At 32.7% G+C, this 24,215-nt stretch overlaps 1 protein-coding gene across 1 annotated transcript; it reads left to right on the plus strand.

Moving 5' to 3' along the window:
• The first annotated feature begins 292 nt into the window (after positions 1 to 292).
• Positions 293 to 23,334, plus strand: tpo (thyroid peroxidase). The gene is given in 12 exon segments (XM_026255092.1): positions 293 to 478; positions 1,608 to 1,696; positions 3,081 to 3,162; positions 3,265 to 3,419; positions 4,908 to 5,031; positions 7,785 to 7,914; positions 9,661 to 9,867; positions 14,749 to 15,249; positions 19,671 to 19,929; positions 20,383 to 20,553; positions 21,918 to 22,155; positions 23,118 to 23,334. Coding segments are annotated over 11 exon segments (2,163 nt in total). The 5' UTR covers positions 293 to 478; positions 1,608 to 1,617.
• Positions 23,335 to 24,215: the final 881 nt, after the last annotated feature.

Raw genomic sequence — 24,215 nt, forward strand, 5'->3', positions numbered from 1 at the left:
TGACTATTCAGATGAGTTATGCCAAAAGCATCAGGTCATTCCTCATCTACCGCAGACAGAGAGAATTGAGTTCACGAGCTCACAGACAAACCTTTTCCTGAAAATGTAATGATGTCAAGAAATAACCATGTGTCATTTATAGGAATATGCCAGACAAAAATCAAAACATAGCTCATAAATGATAACAAAATGTCTGTTTTAGATGAACTATTGCAATATGGTTGAGAAATGTCATGTTTGAAATCTCTTGCGAGCAGATAATGATGATTTCAGAGGCCTGACAGATGCTTGACGCAAGCTTGTGTTGTGTTTAAAGAGGGCCACTCGAACGACACGCTTCATGAAGCCGAAGCCTTGAAAAGTCAAGGGTTTTGTTGGAATCAGCAGAGTTTGACTGTTCACAGTCAGTGAGCAAAACCCAGAGACGAGAACACAGCCGACTGGAGACACACAGACAAACACCGCCGAGACTACAGGTATGAAATATAGCAGTAATATTGTCAAATATTTGTACAGCTTAAAATAAGTGTTTTTATAATCGAATAATCTTTCAAATGTAATTTATTCCAGTGATAAAAGTTAAAAACTTTTAAACAATTTAATGCATTCTATATATATATATATATATATATATATATATATATATATATATATATATATATATATATTATTTTAAATTAACTATATAAATTTGTTAGCTGTCAAGAAATTTCTGCATCATAGTTCACTCCAGAATCAATGAGTATATTTAGCATAAATATAATTAAAGAAGGCCAAATTAACAGCATCCTATAGGATAAATCTTACACAAATAAGGATTGTATATCTGTAATGTACAATTGTAAATGTAGATCATATTTGTGAAGATTAATTTAATTGGTGTTGAAATATCAGCTGAAACCAATGCTGAAATTGAATTAATATACAATGGCAGATTATATCTGCAGAATATTAGATAAATTGTATTCTTTTGACTCCAAATTAATTTCAAGTTCTTATGCTTTTGGAACCAGATTATAGAGTTTTAGATTAGATTAGATTAAACTTTATTGTCATTGCACATGTATGGCAACGAAATGCAATTAGCATCTAGCCAGAAGTGCAATTAGCAGTAAGTACACGATATTCAGTGGCTATGTTACAAATGTACATTAAATAGATAAGGCTTTGGACATCATTTACATATTTTTAAATACTAGCGGCGTGATATAAAGATAGGTGTACTATGAGCATACTATACTGATGGATTATGTAATAAGTGTGTGTACACCATAAGCAAAAACTATGAACATATGGACATCATTTACACTAGTGCATTGGACATTAAGAATGTGCATAGAACAATATTCCAGTGTGCAAATGGTTTATTCTGTATTCTGTATGTTTTTTTCTTCTTCTCTAAATTCATATTTGTAAAAAAAAAACAAAAAAAACATTTATTAATCATACATTATCACTATAATAATGTTTATCCTATAGCGTGTGCAGTAGATCACATAGAGTACAGAATAAATGGTGTTAATTAGTAAATATCACGCCTCTCAAAATCAATTTTTCTGTTATTTGACATTTATTGCAATTGTTTTTATAGCAATTCTCTTCCATTGCAGCGGAGACATGGCTGGCGTCCTGATGCGTTTAACCTCTGTCATGATATACTGCGGTCTGAGCACAGATTCATCTGATTCATCTCAGTGTACGTAGCGTTTTTCGCATGCATTTCAGCTCATATGTGATGCTGAGACGTCTACACCAGTGTTACGGAAAGTAACTTTTAAAAGTAAAAGCATCATGATTTTGCGTTACTCTCTAAAAAAGTAACTTATGGTGTTACTTAGTTACTTTTTATGGAAAGTAATCCGTTACGGTACTTTTGGATTACTTTTTATCGTCTGGTTGCTTGTTTGTTTGGGATTAAATATGCAAAGGATTATTGTCTTGACATTTAATTATCGCACATTTCTGGCGTTACTTATTTGAAAAAGTACAGTAAAAGTACAGTAACTCTTTCTTGTAAATTAAAAAGTAATGTGTTACTTGAAAGTATCGGATTGTTCCCATTACTTGTATTGTGTTACACCCAACTCTGGTCTAGACACAGTAAGATGTTCTTTAGATAGATGATTTGTGGTTAATTGCCATCCATTGTACCAAATAAGCAAAGACCTCCAAGTTTTCTTCGCACAGCCAGCTGGCGACAGATTCATCACGGGTTATTTTGTACCTACTGACATTTAGTTTGGACATTTCCAGACCTAGTGTTCCAGCCACATCTGGTCCTTGAAATCTGGTGCCAAATTTCTGTAATGACATCTCCTGCAGAGGCCCTTGGGATATTTCCCAAGAAATTGCAGGTCTTGAGGTTATATAGTGAGCGGGACAGCATTGTTAATCGGCTGTCTTCGTGTAAAGAGTAGATGTGTTGTTGGTTTGAGTTAGGATACGTGTTATGTAACGACAGAAGATTCCCAGTGGGAATGTCGTCCTGAGGTGAAATAGGGATGTGTCTCACAAACCCCATGTTTTTTAAACTAGACACGCACACACACACACACACACACACATGCACACACATGCACACACACACAAACACACACACACACACGCACGCACACACACGCATATATCCACACACACACACGCACACAAACACAGACATAATAATTACAACAATGTGTACTCATATATCATTAATTAATTAATGATATACTGTATACATATGTGTGTGTAAATATATACACATTTATTGTTAATAACATTATTATTATATTATTATGTATATACTGATATATGTATATAATTAATGGTAATCATGAAGATAATTATTAGTAGTAATTATTATTATTACTAATAATAATTATATTAAAGTATTTTATTATTATTATTAAAAATAAAAAATAAAAAAAATAAAAATTTTATTATTATACTAAACAAAAATATTAAAGTATTTTATTAGTATTACTGTTTAATAATAATATTATTAATATTTTAAAATGTTAACCAATCAGATTCTATTACTGGAACTTTCTGTTTAATATTTTATTTCTAATCCTCACATTTGATTTTCTCTGGAAAACTAGTTGTTCCTGAGAGCTTGATTATATCGTCCTTTCAAGAGAGTCTTCAGATGGTCAATGCTGCACTGAATCGAACTTCACAAGGGTGAACAACAGTCTATAATTGTTTTTATTATTATTTATAATCATTTTATCTCTTAATAAAGACAGTTGAGACAGTTTTTCCCTCTTTTTCTCTGAGTTGCAGGTTCGATCCTCAGCCGTTTCACATGTACACGCTCTCCAGACGGCCAGCATCAGAAACACAGCACATCTCCAAATCAGCAGAGATCTTTCACATCACTTTAGGACTTTTAAAGGAGAAGGCGAGCAGGAGATATAAAAGATCACTGTCTGTGTCAGGTGAGGTTCTTATACGTTCATTATTTCTTCAGATTATTTAGTGAATTTAAAGGGACAGTTCACCCAAAATGAAAATCTGCTGTTAATTCACTCAGATCAACCAAGATGTAACTTTTCCGCGAACTGATTATTTCTGACTGTTCATTTATGTAATCACTTATGCATAATTATGTTATTAAAGCACCTAATAATGATCTAATAATAATGTGAAACGTTGATATTTTACATGTCTAAATCGGAATAAACTAGTCTTCATCAGCTCGCCTTTATATGTGACCCTGGACCACAAAACAAGTTATAAGGGTCAAGTTTTTTCAATTTTTTTTTTTTTTTTTTCATGATCTGAAAAAAAATCTGGAATCTCAAAAAAATAAATAAATAAATAAATAATAATAAAAAAAAAAAAAAATATATATATATATATATATATATATATATATATATACATATATATATATATATATATATATATATATTATTTTTGCATTTTTTTGCATTTATATATATATATATATATATATATATATATATATATATATATATATATATTATTTTTTTATTTTTTTTTATTTTTTTTGAGAAAATCACCTTTAAAGTTGTCCAAATAATCTCTTAGCAATGCATACTACTAATCAACAATTAAGTTTTGATATATTTACAGTAGGAAATTTACTAAATATATTCATAAAACATGATCTTTACTTAAAATCTTAATGTTTTTTTGGCAAGACAAATCTATAATTTTGACCCATACAATGTATTTTTAGCTATTGCTACAAATATACCCCAGAGACTGCTTTTATGCTCCATTGTGCTCCAGGATCACATATATTATAAACCATAAGAGACCATAAAAACATTCATTCAAGCTTCAACTGCTTCAAAACAATTATTTGTTCACAAACTGAACATTATATCTGACGCTCTTGAATGTTCAGTTAATAATGTTGTAAATAATGTTCAGTTTCTTGCACGGACTGATCATTTCTCTTCATAAGATCTCACTATATCGCCAATAGTCACAGTTATTCATTTGCTGTTCCCTGATATGCTTTTTTGCCGGAATTTTAGTTGCATTTTATAAATAATCTAAGCAGCACGGTTTCAGCTAAAAAGCTTCTTAACTGTTCTACTGAAGAAAAAAGTCAACAACATCTTGGATAAGCTGAGAGAGAGTAAATTAACAGCAAATGTTCATTTTTGCATGAACTATCCCTTTTAATAAAAGCCCCTGAGCACCGATGACACTTGATCTAATGCATTGACATTTTTTAAGTGTCTAAACACTTCATGAGGCCGCTGTTATTTTGCACAACATGTACTGGAGAGTATTCAGCTCTGTAAGTGTGGAATAATGCAGTAGCATCATCTCAGAAGAGCTTTAAATGTCAGATTTAATCAATAGTGTCGCATCTACGGGAACCACAGCGGACGGTTTACCCTTCAGTGTTTGAGTTGCATTCGTAAACACATTGACTCCTTTTCAAGAGCTCCTTTCTGTGGAGGCAGTGGAGCGGATAGCAAACCTGTCTGGATGCCCTCGCACTCTCCATCCCATCACCTGTGCCACAGACGGAAAGTACCGCAGCATCTCTGGAGTCTGCAACAACAGGTATCTGACTCTCGTCTTAATAAAACATCCATAATGCAACGGGAGGCACAGACATCAGACCCTCGGTTAACAGCTTCGTGACATTTTGTGGAGAGGATCAGGCTGATATAATAAGATGACCTGCGGGTCAGAGCTTCAACCAGATGGGAATATCACTAAACAGTATAAAAATAATGTCTGAACCTTAAATATTCATGGCTGCTCATGCAGGTCATGAAAGACGTCACAAACCAGTGCATGCTTTCATCTGCTGCAACTGCAAAACACGTTCCTTATCAGTATTTTTGTCTTGTTTTCCATTACACATATCTAGCATGTTGCTAGCATGTTGTTAGGATGTTTCTAGCATAACTAGCATGTTGCTAGCATGTTTCTAGCATTATTATCATGCTACTAGCATGTAGCTAACATGTTTCTAGCATGATTAGCATGTTGCTAGCATGTTTCTAGCATGATTAGCATGTTGCTAGCATGTTTCTAGCATGATTAGCATGTTGCTAGCATGTCGTTAACATGTTTCTAGCATTACTAGCATGTTGTTAGCATGTCACTAGCATGTTTCTAGCATGATTAGCATGCGATTAGCATGTTGCTAACAATCAACTTATATTTATATATTTATCTGTAAATGAGAAGTAAAATGATATTAAGTCTTGTTTTCTGAAAATGAAGTGAGTTTAAGCTTAACATGAAGAAAATGTTTTTGAAAAGGGGCAGAAAAATAATATTGTTTTCTATTTGAATTAAGTGAATTTTTTTGATAGTCTCACTTGATGGTTATTTTATGTATTTATTTATTGCAGTTTGTACTACAAAATGGATCAGAATTAAGTGATGTTATGCATAAAACAAGAAAAAAATATATAATAATAAATAAAATAATGTGTGTGTATATATATATATATATATATATATATATATATATATATATATATATATATATATATATATATATATATATATATATTACCTTATGTAATTTTACTAGACAAAAATACAAAATCTGAAAATCATTAAGTTTAAGAAAAACAAGACAAAAATATTTTTTTTGTAGAATGGACTCCAAAAAATAAAATAAAAAAACTTTTTGATATTTTTTTCATCCATAAAACAAGACTTAATACCTTAAGTAATTTTGCATCTCAGGTAAATGTATCTTGATTTAAGAATGTAAAGTTATTTGTGCTGCAAAACAAGACAAAAAATACTTAGAAAGAAAATCTATTTTGCAATGTGGATTCATTTGCATTGTGCTTATAGAGCTGTCTGCAATCATATAAACACATTTAAATCAGATTAAACTCAAAATATGTGTATTTCCTTATCTTTTCCTTTATGATGCATATGATTGATTTGGCTTTGGGGAAATTAATCTGAGTTCTCCACATTGGCTCATCTAGCTAGATTTATAGCATTTATTTTTACATGTTTGGGAGGAAATGTACCATATCCGTTCAGTCCAGATGCATCAAATGATATTTTTTTAATGCAAAAACATTAATCATTAGTTCTGATTAAATCTATATTCTGTGAGTATTTGAGTGTGGTGTTACATGCATCTATTACTATTTTAAACATTTCTCCAAGATTATTACTGGGGCTCCACAAACACTATCACTATCACTTCTGTTCATAAGAGAGGATTTGTTCTGAAATTAAAGAAATTAAAATAATGTAACACATGTATGCAAGCATGCACCAATTTTTTTTTTTTTTTTTTTTTTTGTACTTTAGACAATAAAAATCACCTTTTTTTACATTCTCATGATTTCAGTAATTGTTAATAAGTGTTATATTTTGACTGTTTAGTAATACAATATTTATTTATTTTTATGATTTAATCTAATCTATGCTTTTATTTTTGAAATAATTTATTAAAATCTTTCATTCTTATGATTTAACATTTTTTAACAATCAACAAAGTGTTGTATTTCGACCGGATTTATTTAAAAAGTATTTATAATAATTTAGTATATTCATGGTTAAAAACATTTTTAGTGTTTAAGTATTTTGATTTTATGTGCTTTTATTTAGAAATTATTTATTTAAACGCTACGTTCTTATTATTTTTATAGTGTTGAATTTGGACTGGTTTTATTTAAATTAAAGTTATGTATATATAAATATAAAGGTTTATGATTAAATGTATTTTCTGTTTTGCAGCTAAAAATTGAATTTGTCTTGTAATTGATTCATTTTGCTCCAGTTTTTTCCTGTTTTGTAAAGCTGCTTCGAAACAATCTGTATTGTATAAAGTGCTGTTTTCTTCAGAAAGTGTAAAAGTCCAGTTATACATGCAGATTTTATGAGAGACCAAATGGAATATTTCTACTACATTTGTGACTAAATAATTGAAGTACATAAAAATCTGGAGAAAGCCTCTGAAATGCACATATCAGGTGTGATGTTATGATTTGCCAAGTAATTTTAGCGCAACTAAGTGCTTATAGTGAAAGTGCTTGTTATTCTAGTTTAAACCCAGAATGCATTGACAAAAGCATTTAAAGAATGAGCATATTTGTTTATATGCAATGCATTGCATTGAGCCGAAATGAAATATACAGTATGCAATGCCATTATCAGGCAGGTCATTTTTGAGATCATGCATTGTAGAATAACAAGGATAATGCATTGAACATTAATTGCAATAATGCATTGACTGTGAGCTCTTTGTAAACACTTGTTCTCTTATATTCTGAGACATATGAGACATTTTTGATCACATGCATTTATACTGTGGTTTTTTTTTTTAGGAAGAACCCGCTTTGGGGAGCAGCCAACACCGGCTTGGCCAGATGGCTTCCGGCGGAGTACGAGGATGGAGAAAACCAACCCAAAGGCTGGAACACCGGACGCCAATACAACGGCTTCCAACTTCCTCTGGTGAGCTGCACGAGAATATCCTCACAATTCATGAAAGACAGGACTGAAACAAAACGAGTCACTGTGGGGAGGAGTTACTCAATGCAACTGGAATGAAATGATATGCAAATGAGCACCCTTATATGCTAATGAGTTCATATCTAAAATTAATAAAGTCGTGGCTTTAAATGATGCATGCATGCACAAATGTAAATATCTAAAAGTCAAGATGCATTTACTTGAGATGCAAACTGAGCATATGAAGTCTTGTTTTCTGAGAAGCTGAATAAAATCAAGTGAGTTTATGCTTAAAATAAGAACAAACATTTGTCAGCGAGGTCAGAAAAATAAACTTGAATTAAGTTACATTTTTTTGAGCTCAATGGAAGATATTTGTTCTTGATTTCACCGTAAACAGGACTTTCTCAAATCTTTGCTTCTCCAGTAAATGTTTCTTGATTTAAGAATCTTTTGCATTGCATTTGCACTGGAAAACAAGACAGAATAGTCATTGGGAACATAGTTATTCAAGCCATTTTCGTGTAAATTGAATGCTAATTTACATCATCAAATCACTTGCATTGCATGATTATTTGATTGATTATTAGATGAAATATCTGTGTACACCTGCTAAATAAACTTGAGGAAACGGTGCCAATTAAAAAACACCTTTCCCTGCTCTTTTATGGCAGCAAAAATGCAAGTTTTAAATATGCACAACCTCTTCTTCCCGAACGCAGAGAAACATGAGCGTCACGCCTCACTGAAACTATTTTTGTAATGAGGAGAAGGCTGCAGCACTTCAGTGCAAGATGTTCATTTTGCCACATCTCACATTGGCAAGAGTGCAAAAACACTTCCATCTAAATTTGGCACATAGCGGTTTAATTGCTAGTGGTTTTAATGACATTTTAACAGGTAAACAAACACTGAAGGAGGGGTATAAAGAGATTTCCCCGACTGCACACACACACAAAACAACAATTCATAACTTACAATATATCAACAGGGTTCTTTAAGCTAAAAAGGCAATGCATTAGAATTAATAGTTCAAATAAATAAATAAATATTTTAGATTAATGCTTGAATTTACCAATGTTAAGTATTCAATTCAAATATGTTGGCATTAAAATAAACCTTAAATCCATCCTTACAAGATTGTAGTTAATATAATTTTACTGTATATTTTAATTTTGTTATGCGCTCTTGTCATTTAAAATCTTTGGCTTAAGTTTATTTTTATTTTGTTATTTTTAGTTATAGTATTTTTAGTATTCATTTCAGTTATTTGCCTAGTTTTATTTTATTTATATAGCTTATTAAATATAATATTGTTATTTAATGATACTAATAATATGAATTATTTTTTTTATTATATAATATAAAATATATAATAATACTTATTATTATAAATAATAATATAATCATACATATTTTAGTTTAGTTTACATAAATTATATTGAATAAACATTACATATAATAATTTGCAATATAATAACAGGGTATTTTTACGCTAAAAAGTAATTAAATAATTAAATATCTTAGGTTTTACCTTCTGAGTTGGAAAATTCATATTAATCAGATTATATGAGCCATAAAAGCCTGATGTATCATATATGATACTCAACAACAACAACAACAACAACAAAAAAAACACACATGCATTTTATTTTTTTTATTTATTTATTTATTTTTATTATTTGTCCATGTCCATTGTAATGGTCAGAAATGCATCTCGTCTGAAGTCTCTCTGGTTTGCTTTCTAAGGTTCGAGAAGTGAGCAATAAAATCATGAGCGGCTCTAGCATGACCGTCCTGGAGGACAGCACTTTTTCCCAGATGCTGGTGGACTGGGGTCAGTACATCGCCCACGACATCTCCTTCACTCCTCAGAGCTCCAGCCGAAACACCTTCGCAGAGGGACGAGACTGTCTTCACACCTGCAGCTACGCAGACCCCTGCTTCCCAATGCAGGTGACCCGTCAATTTTTTTTTGATGATTCCCCTCATCCCCTGAGGTAACAACAACTATATTGAAGGGCTTTTATATACAGCAGTCAACAGGCAACCTTAATAATAAATCCTTTTATTAGTTTGTGGATTTGCTTGAGCTAGAAAATACTACTGAACATAAATAAAATGTGCAAAAGGATTTTGGAAAAATACCCTTAGAAAGAGCTACTGCATTACTGCATTCAAACATCCAAACTGACTCAAATGATTCACGAACCCGCTACGAACTCCCGAACTGATTCAAATGATTCGCGTTCCCCAAACTGACTCAAATGATTCGCGAATCCGCTTTGAACTCTCGAACTGACTCAAATGATTCGCGAATCCGCTTTGAACTCCCGAACTGACTCAAATGATTCGCGAACCCGCTACGAACTCCCGAACTGATTCAAATGATTCGCGTTCCCCAAACTGACTCAAATGATTCGCGAATCCGCTTTGAACTCTCGAACTGACTCAAATGATTCGCGAATCCGCTTTGAACTCTCGAACTGACTCAAATGATTCGCGATCCCGCTCCGAACTCCCAAACTGACTCAAATGATTCGCGAATCCGCTTTGAACTCCCGAACTGACTCAAATGATTCGCGAATCCGCTTTGAACTCCCGAACTGACTCAAATGATTCGCGAACCCGCTACGAACTCCCGAACTGATTCAAATGATTCGCGTTCCCCAAACTGACTCAAATGATTCGCGAATCCGCTTTGAACTCCCGAACTGACTCAAATGATTCGCGATCCCACTCCGAACTTCCAAACTGACTAAAATGATTCGCGAACCCGCTCCGAACTCCCAAACTGACTCAAATGAAGGAAACCTCTATTAAAACAGATGTGCAAATGAACGTACCGGTACGCTAAAAGCACGTTCTGGGCACATGGAGAGGTGGTGGCACGCTCAAGAGCTATATTTGGAAGTGGTGGTACTGAGTACCGGTGCGTACCGGCCCACTTAAAGCACTGGTAATGATCCGTATCAATCCACAAATAACATGTATCTTAGATTTGGTAGCTCCAAAGTCTAGTTCCTCGCACTGCGCCGGTGTGGTCTTCGTCCGCTCTTCTTCATAGTTCGCTGATTGTGGTCATAACTTTGTCTCCAAGGATTTTCCAGTGGCTTTCAATCAGGTTTAGAGCAGGACTCTTATCTGGCCATTTCATTAGTTCAATGTCTTGAAGTGTGACGGGGGGATTTTCTTGCATGAAATTTGCAGGAAGATTGGGAGATAAATGCAGGGAAGGATCCCCGTGTTGCTGAAGGAAGTTCTGATAAACATTTGTATTCACCTGCCATTCAGTATAACGTCCTCCTCCACCTTTCACTGACTTCTTTACGTGTGTGTGTGTGTGTGTGTATAATGACATGGGTATGACACAGGTATTACAAGGAGAGGGTGACTTATGAGGACATAACCCATGTCCCCATTTTTCAAAACACTTATAAATCATACAGAATGAGTTTTTTTGAGAAAGTAAAAATGCAGAAAGTTTCCTGTGAGGGTTAGGGTTAGGTGTAGGGTTGGTGAAGGGACATAGAATATACAGTTTGTACAGAATAAAAACCATTACACCTATGGGATGAACACACTTTACACAAAAACAAACGTGTGTGTGTGTGTGTGTTTTCAATATTTCTGTAGCTTTAATTTATTTATATGTCATTTGCATACTTATTTCAGTTAGTTGCCTCTGTAACATTAAGTTTAATATTTTATTTTATTTCATTTATACGTCTATAATAACCAATCATAACACCATGATTCTTTAGGCTAAAAAATAAAAATTGCAATAATTTATACTTGAATTTGAAATATTTCAAATACGTTGAAAGAAATGTTTCAGCGTTAAAATATAATTTATGTCCATCTCTACAAGATTCTAACCATTTATTTGAAGTATTAGAAATGTTGTGCTTGTGTTTTTTCTTATATAGATTTATTTTTGTTTTAGTACTTATTTCAGTAGTTAGTTTCAAATCAATTCATTTTATTTTATTTCATCTTTATTCCAATTATATTTACATAATTACCTACAGTATAATATAACGGTTCTTAAAGCTAAAAACAAGTAAAGTGGATGTGTTAAGAAATGTTTTGGCACTAAAACAGAACTCTATGCAGACGGTGTGTCATAAACAGAATCTTACGAAAGGTTCTAAATAATAGAACTGTTTCTATTTTATAGAACCTTTGCCAGTTATGTGATTGGCTCTTTCGATTTGGGGGCGGGGCTTCGCTGTTTTGAGCATCTCAATCATTGCTGTCCTAGGGCTCCGTATTGTGTATTATTAATCATAAACAACATCTATTTTCATACGCGAGTCACTGGCAGCTATTGACTGGATAAGACATTCCCCCAGACATTTGATTAGAATTATCTCTGGCTTTGACATCCCGTGTCAAGGAGCAGGTTACAGTGCTCATTTTTCACCTTCATTGACAGAAGTTCATTTAGTTGAAGCAGAAGCTTCCTCTGAGTCATTGTCTCGCTCTCTCTCTGTCTGATCCTGACGGCCAACGATGAGTCAGACGTGGGAATGTGTTCGAGTCGGAGGACAGTTCAGGACTGCTGGTTCGGAACAACGGAGATGAATCTGGGAACGTGGCTGAACCCTATAATTAAAAAGAGAATATATCTCATTGATTGCTTCTTTATCTCCGGCGAACCTCAAACGCAGTTGAAAATGCGGCTCACGGCAGCAGCTTTTTGTTAGTGGTTCTGAATTCTTCTGAGTGTGAAATGCTCATAAAAATGTGTTGGTTTGTAACTAATCTGTCTCTTGCCAGAAGCGAGGAGGACAATTCCATATATATACAAATAGAATTCTATTATTGTTCACCCACTGCATACTAATACTGAGAGCTTCATGATGGACCGGCCGCTCTCAGGATCCACAGAATAACAGACGGGGAACAGACAAAAAGATCTGTGATGAGGCTTTTACTCAAAACTCAGGAGACTTGATGGAGTTTGATTGAAGTCTACATGAAATTGCTGAACTTTATTTTGTACATTGAGATTAATTGGACAGGGAAGATGAATGAAATGAAAACCATTCAAAAAATATTGTTGTTACTTGAAAAAAAAAAAAAAAAATATATATATATATATATATATATATATATTTTTTTCCCAAGTATATATATATATATATATATATATATATATATATATATATATATATATATATATATATATATATATATATATATATATATATATATATATACTTAAATATATAAACATATATATATATGTGTATTTTTATCTCAATGTATAATATATATATATATATATATATATATATATATATATATATATATATATATATATATATATATATATATATATATGAATGATATAATATGAACATATTTGTATTTATATGAATATAAGATATGAAAACTTTTTATTTATTTTTATTACAACTTTATTACAACAACAGTTTTAAATCATGAAATATATACACATTAATGAATATATTTAAAAAATAAATGTTTTAAACAAAACATATTTTTATTAAATATAAAGATCCATGTGTGTGTATTTATATGTACATATGTACAAAATACATATTGTATATGTACAAAATCTTTCATTTTGGATGTGATTAAATATATTTCACTTTTTTTTATCAAATAAACAAAGCTTTGGTGAGCAGAAGAGATTTCTTTTGGAGCATTTCAGCACCATGATTTCACTCTGTGGACAGTGCTTTATTTCAGAGCCATTTCTACAGCTTGGGTTCACGATCACTTCCTCAAATCTGTGCTTGAATCTAGAATCATGAGTGACTTGTACATGCTCAAGACAACAAGAGAAGCTTTAGCCATGACAACGTTCAACATTCAGAATTTAGTCTCCTATTCTTGAAGATTCAGAATCTTTTCTTCAAAATTCTAAATCTCACATTTAATTAAATATGTCACTTGCTATTTCTTTGTAATTTGTGAAACTTGCACTTAAACTTAGTAAATAAATAAAAATGTTTCAATGTTAATCTTACAGCAATCTAGTGTATGTTTATAATGCTTTTTATCTATACTTATATAATGGAAGTATGTTAAATAATTATGTATTTTGCTCTTTAAAAAAAATCAAACAAGAGAAGAGAATTTTAACATGAAGTCCATTTCCACCACTTATAATATGATCATAAAAGTCTAAATGACTGGTGCACTAAAATGTAACATCTATGAGGATGACTAACACTGATTTTTTTTTTTTACTTTTTTTATAATTGGGTATTCTGATCCCTTTTTTTTTTTTTTTTTGCTGAAATCGTTTGGGCTTTGCATTTACATGAATATATAATAATTTAGGTTCAACCCCTTAACTGTCACTCGTATTTTTGAACATAGACTTTATAGCGCACAATTCAAACTTAAATTTTTATAATTCATGAATGAAAACATTTTGTAACATTATATTGATGTACCATTTACATGGCAGTGCAATGTCTCATTTTAAAATGGTTTTAAAGGAAGAATTTTGAGATTTTAAGTTTTCAGTCGATATATAATTTCTGATGATTTCTAAAATGTGATGAAGAAGTCTTTTTTTAAACAAAGGTCAAAGCTCCTGTTATAATGTAGATTTTTATAATGTAGAGTTTTGAGGGTGCGCTCTTGTCATAAATGACTGTATTACTTTTTCTACATAATTTTTAACAAAAAACATTGGTAAAACATATATTTGGGAGTCTTCCAATGATATATAGTTTGTCATTAGATTTAATTGTAATATAGTAAAGTAAATCTAGGAGTCCCATGACAGGGTGACAGATAAAGGGTTAAATAAATCTGAAAAACTGATAAACAGTAATTTATTTTCTTTCACAGACTCCGAAGGACGGTAAACTGGTTAGCAATAAAAGCTGTCTTCCATTTTTCCGTTCTTCACCCGCCTGCATTAACGTTCAGACGGACGAGCATCCCACTGGACAGCGACAGCAGATGAATTCAGTCACGTCCTTCATCGACGCATCGTCCGTCTACGGCCATTCTGCAGATCTGGAGAAAACCCTGCGAAACCTGTCCAGTGCTGAAGGTCTGCTGGCTGTAAACAGTGAATACAGCGATGGTGGTCGGCCGTTTTTGCCCTTCGTGTCCGTGCAGCCGTCGGCGTGCCTCCAGGAGCCCGGCACAGAGACAGCGGTGCGGGTCGAGTGCTTCACAGCGGGTGACAGCAGGGTGAACGAGATCCTGCCTCTGTCTGTCCTGCACACGCTCTGGGTGAGAGAACACAACCGGCTGGCCGTACGCCTGACACGACTCAACCCTCACTGGGGGTCAGAGGTCATCTATCAGGAGACGCGCAAGATCATCGGGGCGCTGCATCAGGTAACAGACACCTGTGAGAAAAACCAGTTTAACAACCGGCTCGGAAATGTTATTTATTTTATTTTTATTAAATAGCAAAAAAAAATAATATTTATAATTAAATTAAAATATAATTTAAAATATTAAAATATAATTTAAAATATTAAAATTTAATTAAAATGTATATTAATTCATAATTTAACATAAAATATGTGTTTATTCATTTGCCATGAATAATAAAAATCAATCAATAAAAATAAATAAAAATAATTATCTTTTAATTATGAATTATGGGGGGTGAATAAAGGTCTCCTGAAGCAAATCGATGCGTTTTTGCAATAAAAATATCTGTATGTAAAATTTTATAAACGTTCTTTCCAGCAGATTACGGTATAAAGTAAAAGTGTAAAGTAAAAGTATAAAGATCCGCTGCTTAAGAACATTGATTTTGAAACTTGTGAATCCATTAGAACTGTTAGAAGACAGAATTGGAATTCATATATAAATAGATTTTTATGTGCACCTCTAGTTTTCTCTTCCTCTTCTCTAAAGCAGCCCAGCATGGCGTCGCCTCCTTTGCTGCCTTTTCCCGGGGTAGGGGTTTATCTGGGTTTGTTATGTCACGAAATCTGGCAGTTATATCCATTTTTGTAGGCATTAAACTGCCAAAATTTTAACTTTCAGCTTCATAATTTTGCAGATATTGCAAAATACACAGTCATGGCCTCATGGGTGAATAGGGAGAACAGAAGAGGGCTCAGTACGGAGCCCTGTGGAACACCGGTGTTCAGAGTGATGATAGAGGAGGAGAGGTTATCTAACTGAGGTCTGTTAGTCAGAAACTCTAGAATCCTGTTGCAAAGGGATGTGCTGATTCAATGCTGGCTGAGCTTTGAAGGGGATTACAGAGTTAAATGCAGAACTCAAATCAAAGAACAAACATGTGCATTTTGACTGTCCAGGTGGGTGAGAGCAGAGTGAAGTGCATTAGAGATTACGTCCTCTGTTGACCTATTGTGGCTATAGGCAAATTGGAATGGGTCTAGTGTAGCAAGGATTTTAAATGGTATACAACCAGCCGCTCAATGCACTTGGCGACAGGATGGAAGTCAGCATCATGTTATCAATGTGCAAAATCATTCTAAAATCATGCTATCAGTATGTTAAATATTGTTATCCATGTGTTAATGGATTCATTCTAGAAACATATCAACGTACTAATGTACTTATCATGTTAACAACATGCTAAAATGTAAGCAATGAGTAAATCAAGCTAAAATGCTAAAATCAAGCTAATGCTAAAACATGCTAGCAATGTGTTAAATCTTGCAAGAAACATACTAGCAATGTGCTAAATCATGTTAGCACTATTGTAATTATTTACTTGATTTATTTAATCTGAGTAAAATCTTAAAATTACAAGCTTTTCAAATGTAAATATATAAAAAAGTTTTTCAACTAGTCATCTATTTATAGTGTTGTTATTTATTCTCTCTTTATCTGTTCATCATGCATCACAGTTTTTTCATGTGTCACAGACTCTCTTTTGGGAAAATCAGTATTTAGAAATAATATTTTAATTCAAATATACCATAGAGCTGGTTAACTGTGCTTGAGGCTACTCAAAATAAAAATGTCCTATCTAAAGTGGACCATCCAGTGATCAGGGTCTGAGCGAGTTTATGCACTCAGTTAGTGACAGTCCCTCGGCTGTGCTGTTATCACACACATACTGTACTGAGCTTTTCTCTCGTCTGAAAGCGTCCAATTAAAGCCTTATCTACAGCTTCAGAAACATTCAGTGCTTTAGGCGTCGAAGCTGTGTTCTGATTGTACTGCAGTCTGTTGTCCGACAGCTGGTTACACCACAGATCGCTGCAGGAGGAACCATATAATGGTGCACTTTTAACCCGTGTCTGATTCAGAGCACTGTTATTTTAGTAGGTTATTACTGAGATACTCAAAGGTTTTATTCATGTTAAATTCAGTTATTTTCTGTGTTTTTCTTTATTTTAAAGTTTGTGATTTTGTGTGATTTTGTAAAATGTTTATATATATATATATATATATATATATATATATATTCTTTTTTTTTTATTCTATTTCAGTTTTATTTATTTTAGTAAATCAGGTTAAACTAAAAGAAAAAAAGAAATATTGCATTGGAATTAGTTTTTTATATATCTGTTTTGTGTTAATGTCTATTTGTTTGTTTTTTTCTTCTTTTATCTGCAAAATAAGAATGAAGATTTTTATTATTTGTTTTTTATGTTGTGTTTATTAATTTTTATGTAAGTTTTAGTTATATTACTACTTCAAGTAACCTAAATAAAAATGAGAAATATATTTCATATTTAGTTTTTGCTAGCTTAGTTTTTATACGTTTAATGAATGAAAAAAAGCTATTTTATTTTATTTTATTTTATTTTATTTTATTTTATTTTATTTTATTTTATTTTATTTTATTAATTAATGTTTTTATTCTTCTTTTCCTTAACCTGTGTACCAAATCATCACCAAATAAGATTATATATAATTCACGTTATGTTGTGATGCAATAAAATAAATAAAACAAACTTAAAAAGCATGTTTTAATGCAAAAACAAGCTAACATAAGTATTAATTTTAAATGGAAAACCTAAAAAAACAAAAAAAAACAATTTGATATTGGTTTGGCAAATAACTTATGTTAAAGTAGTACAACTAAAAGTACAAAAGTTAAAACTAAAATAAAAATAAATGATGTATTTATTCATTCATATTATTTATTTAGTAATATATAGTTATATTCATTTTTTGATTGTTTTTAAAAGCAAAAATGCAGGAAAAATGCACATATTTCCAAAACAATTTTTGGATTTGATTCAGCAAATATGATTTATAAATGAGTTTTTGACTGCACTTAAACAATTAACCCTTATGAATGTGAAGAATCAGATCCGTTCTCTTTCAAAAAGACAGAAAAGCAGATTCGCCGCACTGGGCAGAGAACAGATTCAGGTATTAAAGTCCTCGATGCGTGGAAGTAAAGCCCTCGTCCTCTCTGAGCGGCCCTTGCCAAATCAAAGACACATTTGATGGCTTGCACAAGCACCAGCTCCCTGAGTTAAAGTGACTCTGAAGCAGTACAGAAGCCCGTGGAAATGGCACACATCAAACGGAGCACAGTGTTTTAACAACGTCCCCCAGGGGCCGACTTCACACACACAGTAAAAACAGTTTCCATTGCTACAGAGGGTTTGATTTGACCCTCTGTGGAGGGCCGGCCGTCAGTCAGACTCACTTTTGAAGCATCTCTGTGTGGGACGACGCGCTTCTCGAGGTGAAACGCTGGACTATTTCTGAGACTGCGATAAGACGGAATGAATTTTTGAGGCGCATCACACGATCTCATCTTATCTCCAGGCACAGGACGTCCTGAACCAGCTTCTCTCTCTAAATCTGCAGTTTTGTGAGAGATGCTGCACTTAAAAATAATAATAATAATGAACTAAAATACCACAAAAAGCATATTTCTGAACTGCAATACTGCTGATATAAAGTATAAATATTAAATGAAAAATGTAAACAATAAACATTTAATAAAAGATCTACAAGTTCTAAAAATGCCATTAAAACTGAAAAAAAAATATTAAACAATTGTTGTTCATCACAAAATAATGATGTATTTAATTCATGTTGTGAAGCTGTAAAGTAAATGAAATGAAATGGGGAAAAAAAGAAAAATCCTACCCCAAAAATTTCAATTTAAATAAATCTGGCAAAAAAAAAATACAAAATAAATAATAATAATAATAGAGATTAAATAAATAATAAAATAGCTTATTAAATTACATTAAATAAAATATAAATTTTAAAGGAAAAACTGAAATTAGTTTAAAGTTGAAACTAAAACTGTTTTCTCTGTTTGTTTTCATTAACCTGTATAAAATTAATTACTAAAGGTCATAAGTAATGATTATTAGAATGCAATAAAATAAATATACTAAGCGTTTTGGTTAATTGAAATTAAATAAATGTGACATTAATAAAATATAAAGGTGAATTTACTACAATTACTACATATATATTTATAGATAGATAGATAGATAGTTACTAAAACTAAAACTGGAATAAAAATAAATAATAGAATGCTTATAAAATGTACAGCATTGCTTAAACTAATAAAGCAAGAGAAATTATCAAAATACTCTTTATTCTATTTAGTATAATAATATATATTAACAATAAGAATATTTAACTCTGATTATTTATTTATTTATTTATTTATTCTTTTTCTGTGTATGCATTATGTTTTTAGCGTATTGTAATTAGCTTGGCTTTTTTATTAAGTCTTCAAAATGTCATGTTTAATTCAATGCATTACTGGCCATTAATTTGTAATCACAGTGACGGCAGGGCAGCTCGCTACTGATTGACTCTTAATTCTGTTGTTCCTGCAGATCATAACCATGAGAGACTACATTCCCAAGATCATGGGACGGGAAGCGTTTGACGAGTATCTCGGGCCGTACGGGGGCTATAGCGACTCTGTGAACCCGTCGGTGTCAAACGTGTTCACCACGGCTGCGTTTCGCTTCGGTCACGTGACCATCTCACCGCGGCTCTGGAGACTGAACGAGAGCTTCGAGGAACACCAGCACTTCTCCTCTCTGAACCTCAAGCAGACCTTCTTCAGCCCCTGGAGACTCGTCAGAGAAGGTTCACTCCAGTTTAGTTCTGACTTGCTTTTAAAATATTATATATAGATGTTAAATATTTATTAAATATAGTATTGATAGATCAAATCTATTATGAAGTAGAAAATATGAGTGTATTTTGTCTTAACTTGTTTATACCCACAGTATAAAAATATCAAATCTGCAGTGCAGTAAGACAACGCACAAATCATTTGAAGAATTTTTTTTTTTTATATATTTAATATGTAGAAGCTTATTAAATTGTCATTTTTGCAGTGTAGAGTTCGCAAGCCAAGTTTCCTGTTCAGTAACTAGATATCAGTTGTAAATGCTCAAATAATGGTATATAAATATAAATATATAAAAGAGAGAGAGGTCATTTTACTGATAGAAAACCTCACTGTTCCTGTTCACCAGGTGAAATGATGTAAGTAGGTTGTATTCAGACTCAGATGGTTGGTGTTTGATTCTGCAGGGGGGCTGGATCCGGTCCTGCGGGGGCTTCTCCGTCGACCGGCTGCTCTGCAGAACCAGGAGCATCTCATGACAGAAGACCTGAAGGAAAAACTGCTGGTTCTCAACATCCCTGAGACTCCGGATCTGGCTGCTCTGAACCTGCAGCGCGGACGAGATCACGGCTTACCAGGTCATTCCCTCAGGGTTATTATTGGTAAACTAAGACAGCAATCAATCAGTCAATCAATTAATCAATCAAACAAACAAACAAACAAACAAACAAACAATCAATCCACCAACCAATCAAACAATCAACCAATCAACCAATCAACCAACCAATCAACCAACCAACCAATCAATCAACCAACCAACCAACCAACCAACCAACCAACCAACCAACCAACCAACCAACCAATAACCAATTAACCAACCAACCAACCAACCAACCAATTAACCAACCAACCAACCAATCAACCAATTAACCAACCAATCAACCAACCAATCAATCAACCAATCAACAAACCAATCAACCAATCAACCAACCAATCAATCAACCAATCAACCAATCAGCCAACCAACCAACCAATTAACCAACCAACCAATCAACCAATTAACCAACCAATCAAACAATCAACCAACCAACCAACCAACCAACCAATAACCAATTAACCAACCAACCAACCAACCAATTAACCAACCAACCAACCAATCAACCAATTAACCAACCAATCAACCAACCAATCAACCAACCAATCAATCAACCAATCAACCAACCAATCAATCAATCAACCAATCTACCAATCAGCCAACCAACCAATCAACCAACCAACCAACCAACCAATCAATCAATTAATCAATCAATCAACCAAACAAACAATCAACCAACCAATTAATCAATAAATCAATAATATATATATATAACTTTTATTTTAGCTTTAGATTCAATGGCCACATTTTCATTTCATACAGTAACTGGATGAAAAAAAAACTAAATGAAAATAAATAAAAGATGTATTTAAAAATAAATAAAAACTAAATTAATAAAACTTTAGATTAAGCTGAACACAAAATATATATTTAAAAAAAAATAACTGAATCAAAACTGTGATACTAAAATAACACGGGTCCGATTTCCTCAAAAAATTTCACTTTTATTAAATAACTCTCTCTCTCTATATATATACTAGGCTTTGAGACATACATACAGACATGCTTTAAATAAAATACACCTTAACTGAAATAAAACTCATTTTAAATGTATGTCAGCTACTTTCCAATGCAACATAAAGCTTAACTTGATGTATTAAAATAACTAAAGCTGAAATAAAAATGTATAAAATCTATATTAATTTCAAAATTGATGAGTCGATTTGACCAATTCACTCAAAAAGAAATGAGAGTCATATTAATTCAACTACAACTGCAGAACAGGAATAATTTTTCATGTATTTTAAACTGAACCAGAGTTGAATTCTTTGTGCTTGCTATTATTTGGTATTTAATAAGCATGTGATCTGAAAACCTGAATCTGATTGGTTGGTTGGTTTATTACAGGTTACAATGACTGGAGGGCTTTCTGTGGATTTGACAGAATTGAAACCAGATCAGATCTCGCCGAGTTGGTCGGCAGCGGTGTTCTAGTGGAGAAGATAATGGATGTGTACGGCCATCCGAACAACATAGATGTGTGGCTGGGAGGTCTACTGGAGCGTCCGGTGTCCGGCGGCAGAATCGGCCCGCTGTTCACATGCTTGATCGGGAAACAGATGAAGACTCTGAGGGAAGGTGACAGGTGCGTTATACACATCAGAAACACTGCTCAAATACTGTCAAGATCTTTAAATCAAAATACATTTCCTTGAGATGCAGAGTCTTGTTTGTGCGACTCTCATGAATTGGATCTTTTGAGTGAATCGGTCAAAAAGACTCACAAGTCGAATTCAGACTAACGAGTTATTGCTTCACGTAGGGATCATTCAGATCAGAGTTTTAAAATTAGGATTTATAGTTCCCTCATTTTTACTGATTTTGTTGTGGTTGTACTAGTTGGACTGATTGTCCCTGAGTGAATCGGTCGAAATGACTCATGGATCAGTTTCAAACAAATTAGTTACTGGTTTGCTAAGGGCTCATTTGTTATCAAAATGGTTCTTTCATGAAAAAAAATAAAGCATTAAGATAAGTTGTTTTTGTTTTTAAAAGTACTTAGTTCCATAAAATTACTTTTGATTATAGCAACTTTCACAAACTGATTATTTTTTGTGAATTGGTCAAAATGACTCGTGAATCAATTTTAAAATTTCAAAATGACTTTTTTGTAAATTGTACTTTAATGAAAAAACCATAAAAGTGAAGGTGAATTAAAATGACTATAAGTCATTTTAACCGATTTACTCAAAAGAATAAGTTTTTAAGAGTTGCAGTTGTAGTTCAATCAGTGCGACTCTCATGAACTGATTCTTCCTTAAGGAATCATTCAAAAACACTCATGAATCAATTTAAAATGTAAATAAAACTTAAGTTTTCAGAGAACAAGACTATGTTTTATAATTTAGCTTTCAATGTGTAAATATTTACACTGGAAAACAAAATAAAAATATGGAATAAGAATTTAGCTTGTGGTTTTATTCGACTTCTGTTTCCTGTAAATGTTTTTTTGTGAAATGATTAAACTCAGTCTGAGTTCATGTCAAAAGCGACAAGAATAAGACACTGCTTCAATCAAACTGCTGATATTTCTGTTGCGTGTTTCAGATTCTGGTGGGAACATTCTGGTGTGTTTTCCCCGGAACAAAGACGGGAACTACAAACCCACTCTCTGTCTCGTGTGATCTGTGATAACAGTGGCGTGACGGAGGTTCCTCTCGATCCGTTCAGACTGGGATCTTACCCAGAAGACTTTGTGTTCTGTGGGAACGTCCCATCAATGGACCTGGAGGCATGGAGGGAATGACCTGATGATGGTATATAGATGTGTATTTAAGATGTTTTTTCTGCTTATTTAATCAAAATACAGTAAAAATTTTGCAATATTATTACAATTTAAAATATTAAAATATTATATTTATTGAGAAATATTTCTGAGTATTATCAATGTTGAAAACATTCAATCAACCAAACAATCAACCAACCAACCAATCAACCAGTCAACCAAACAACCAACCAAACAAACAAACAAACAAACAATTAACCAAACAAACAAACAAACAACCAACCAACCAACCAACCAACAATACAACCATATATATATATTATTTTTCAGGATACTTTGATGAAATTAAAGTTTAATAGAACACCATTTATTTAAAATATAAATATTATGTGATATGTCTTTGCTGTCACTTCTGATCAATTTGATGCGTGCTTGCTGAATAAAAGTATTAATTTCCTTAAAAATAAAATTCTTCCTGACCCCAGTCTTTTGAACAGTATTGTATATGCAAAGAAAAATGTATATTTTAGGTCATGGATTTTTTTGATGAAATTTATTTTCTTTCACAAGTTCACTTGTGTGTACCAGATTTTTTTAAACTACAAATATTCAATGTAGCCTTGCAGTTCATTTTAACTCATAAACACTTCATGCATGATAATTTCCTAGAAATAGTTTAGTATTTTTAAATGAAGCGAAGCATGTAAAGTATGTGTGTTCTGCTTCTGAACGCAGCTAAACTCTGCTGTTGAAAGTCATGAATAGGAAAGAGGCTGTAATGTGAGGAATTACAAAGTGTCTATGAGGGCAAAAACACATGCAAATTCACGCAGTAAGTGATTGAGTGGAATGGCGTGTGTCTAAACTGCGGCGCTCAAGCCTCATTCGGTCCCAGGCGAGACGTGTAGAAGCGATTTTAA

Source organism: Carassius auratus, unplaced genomic scaffold (assembly GCF_003368295.1).
Source record: "Carassius auratus strain Wakin unplaced genomic scaffold, ASM336829v1 scaf_tig00041452, whole genome shotgun sequence".
Taxonomy (NCBI): domain Eukaryota; kingdom Metazoa; phylum Chordata; class Actinopteri; order Cypriniformes; family Cyprinidae; genus Carassius; species Carassius auratus.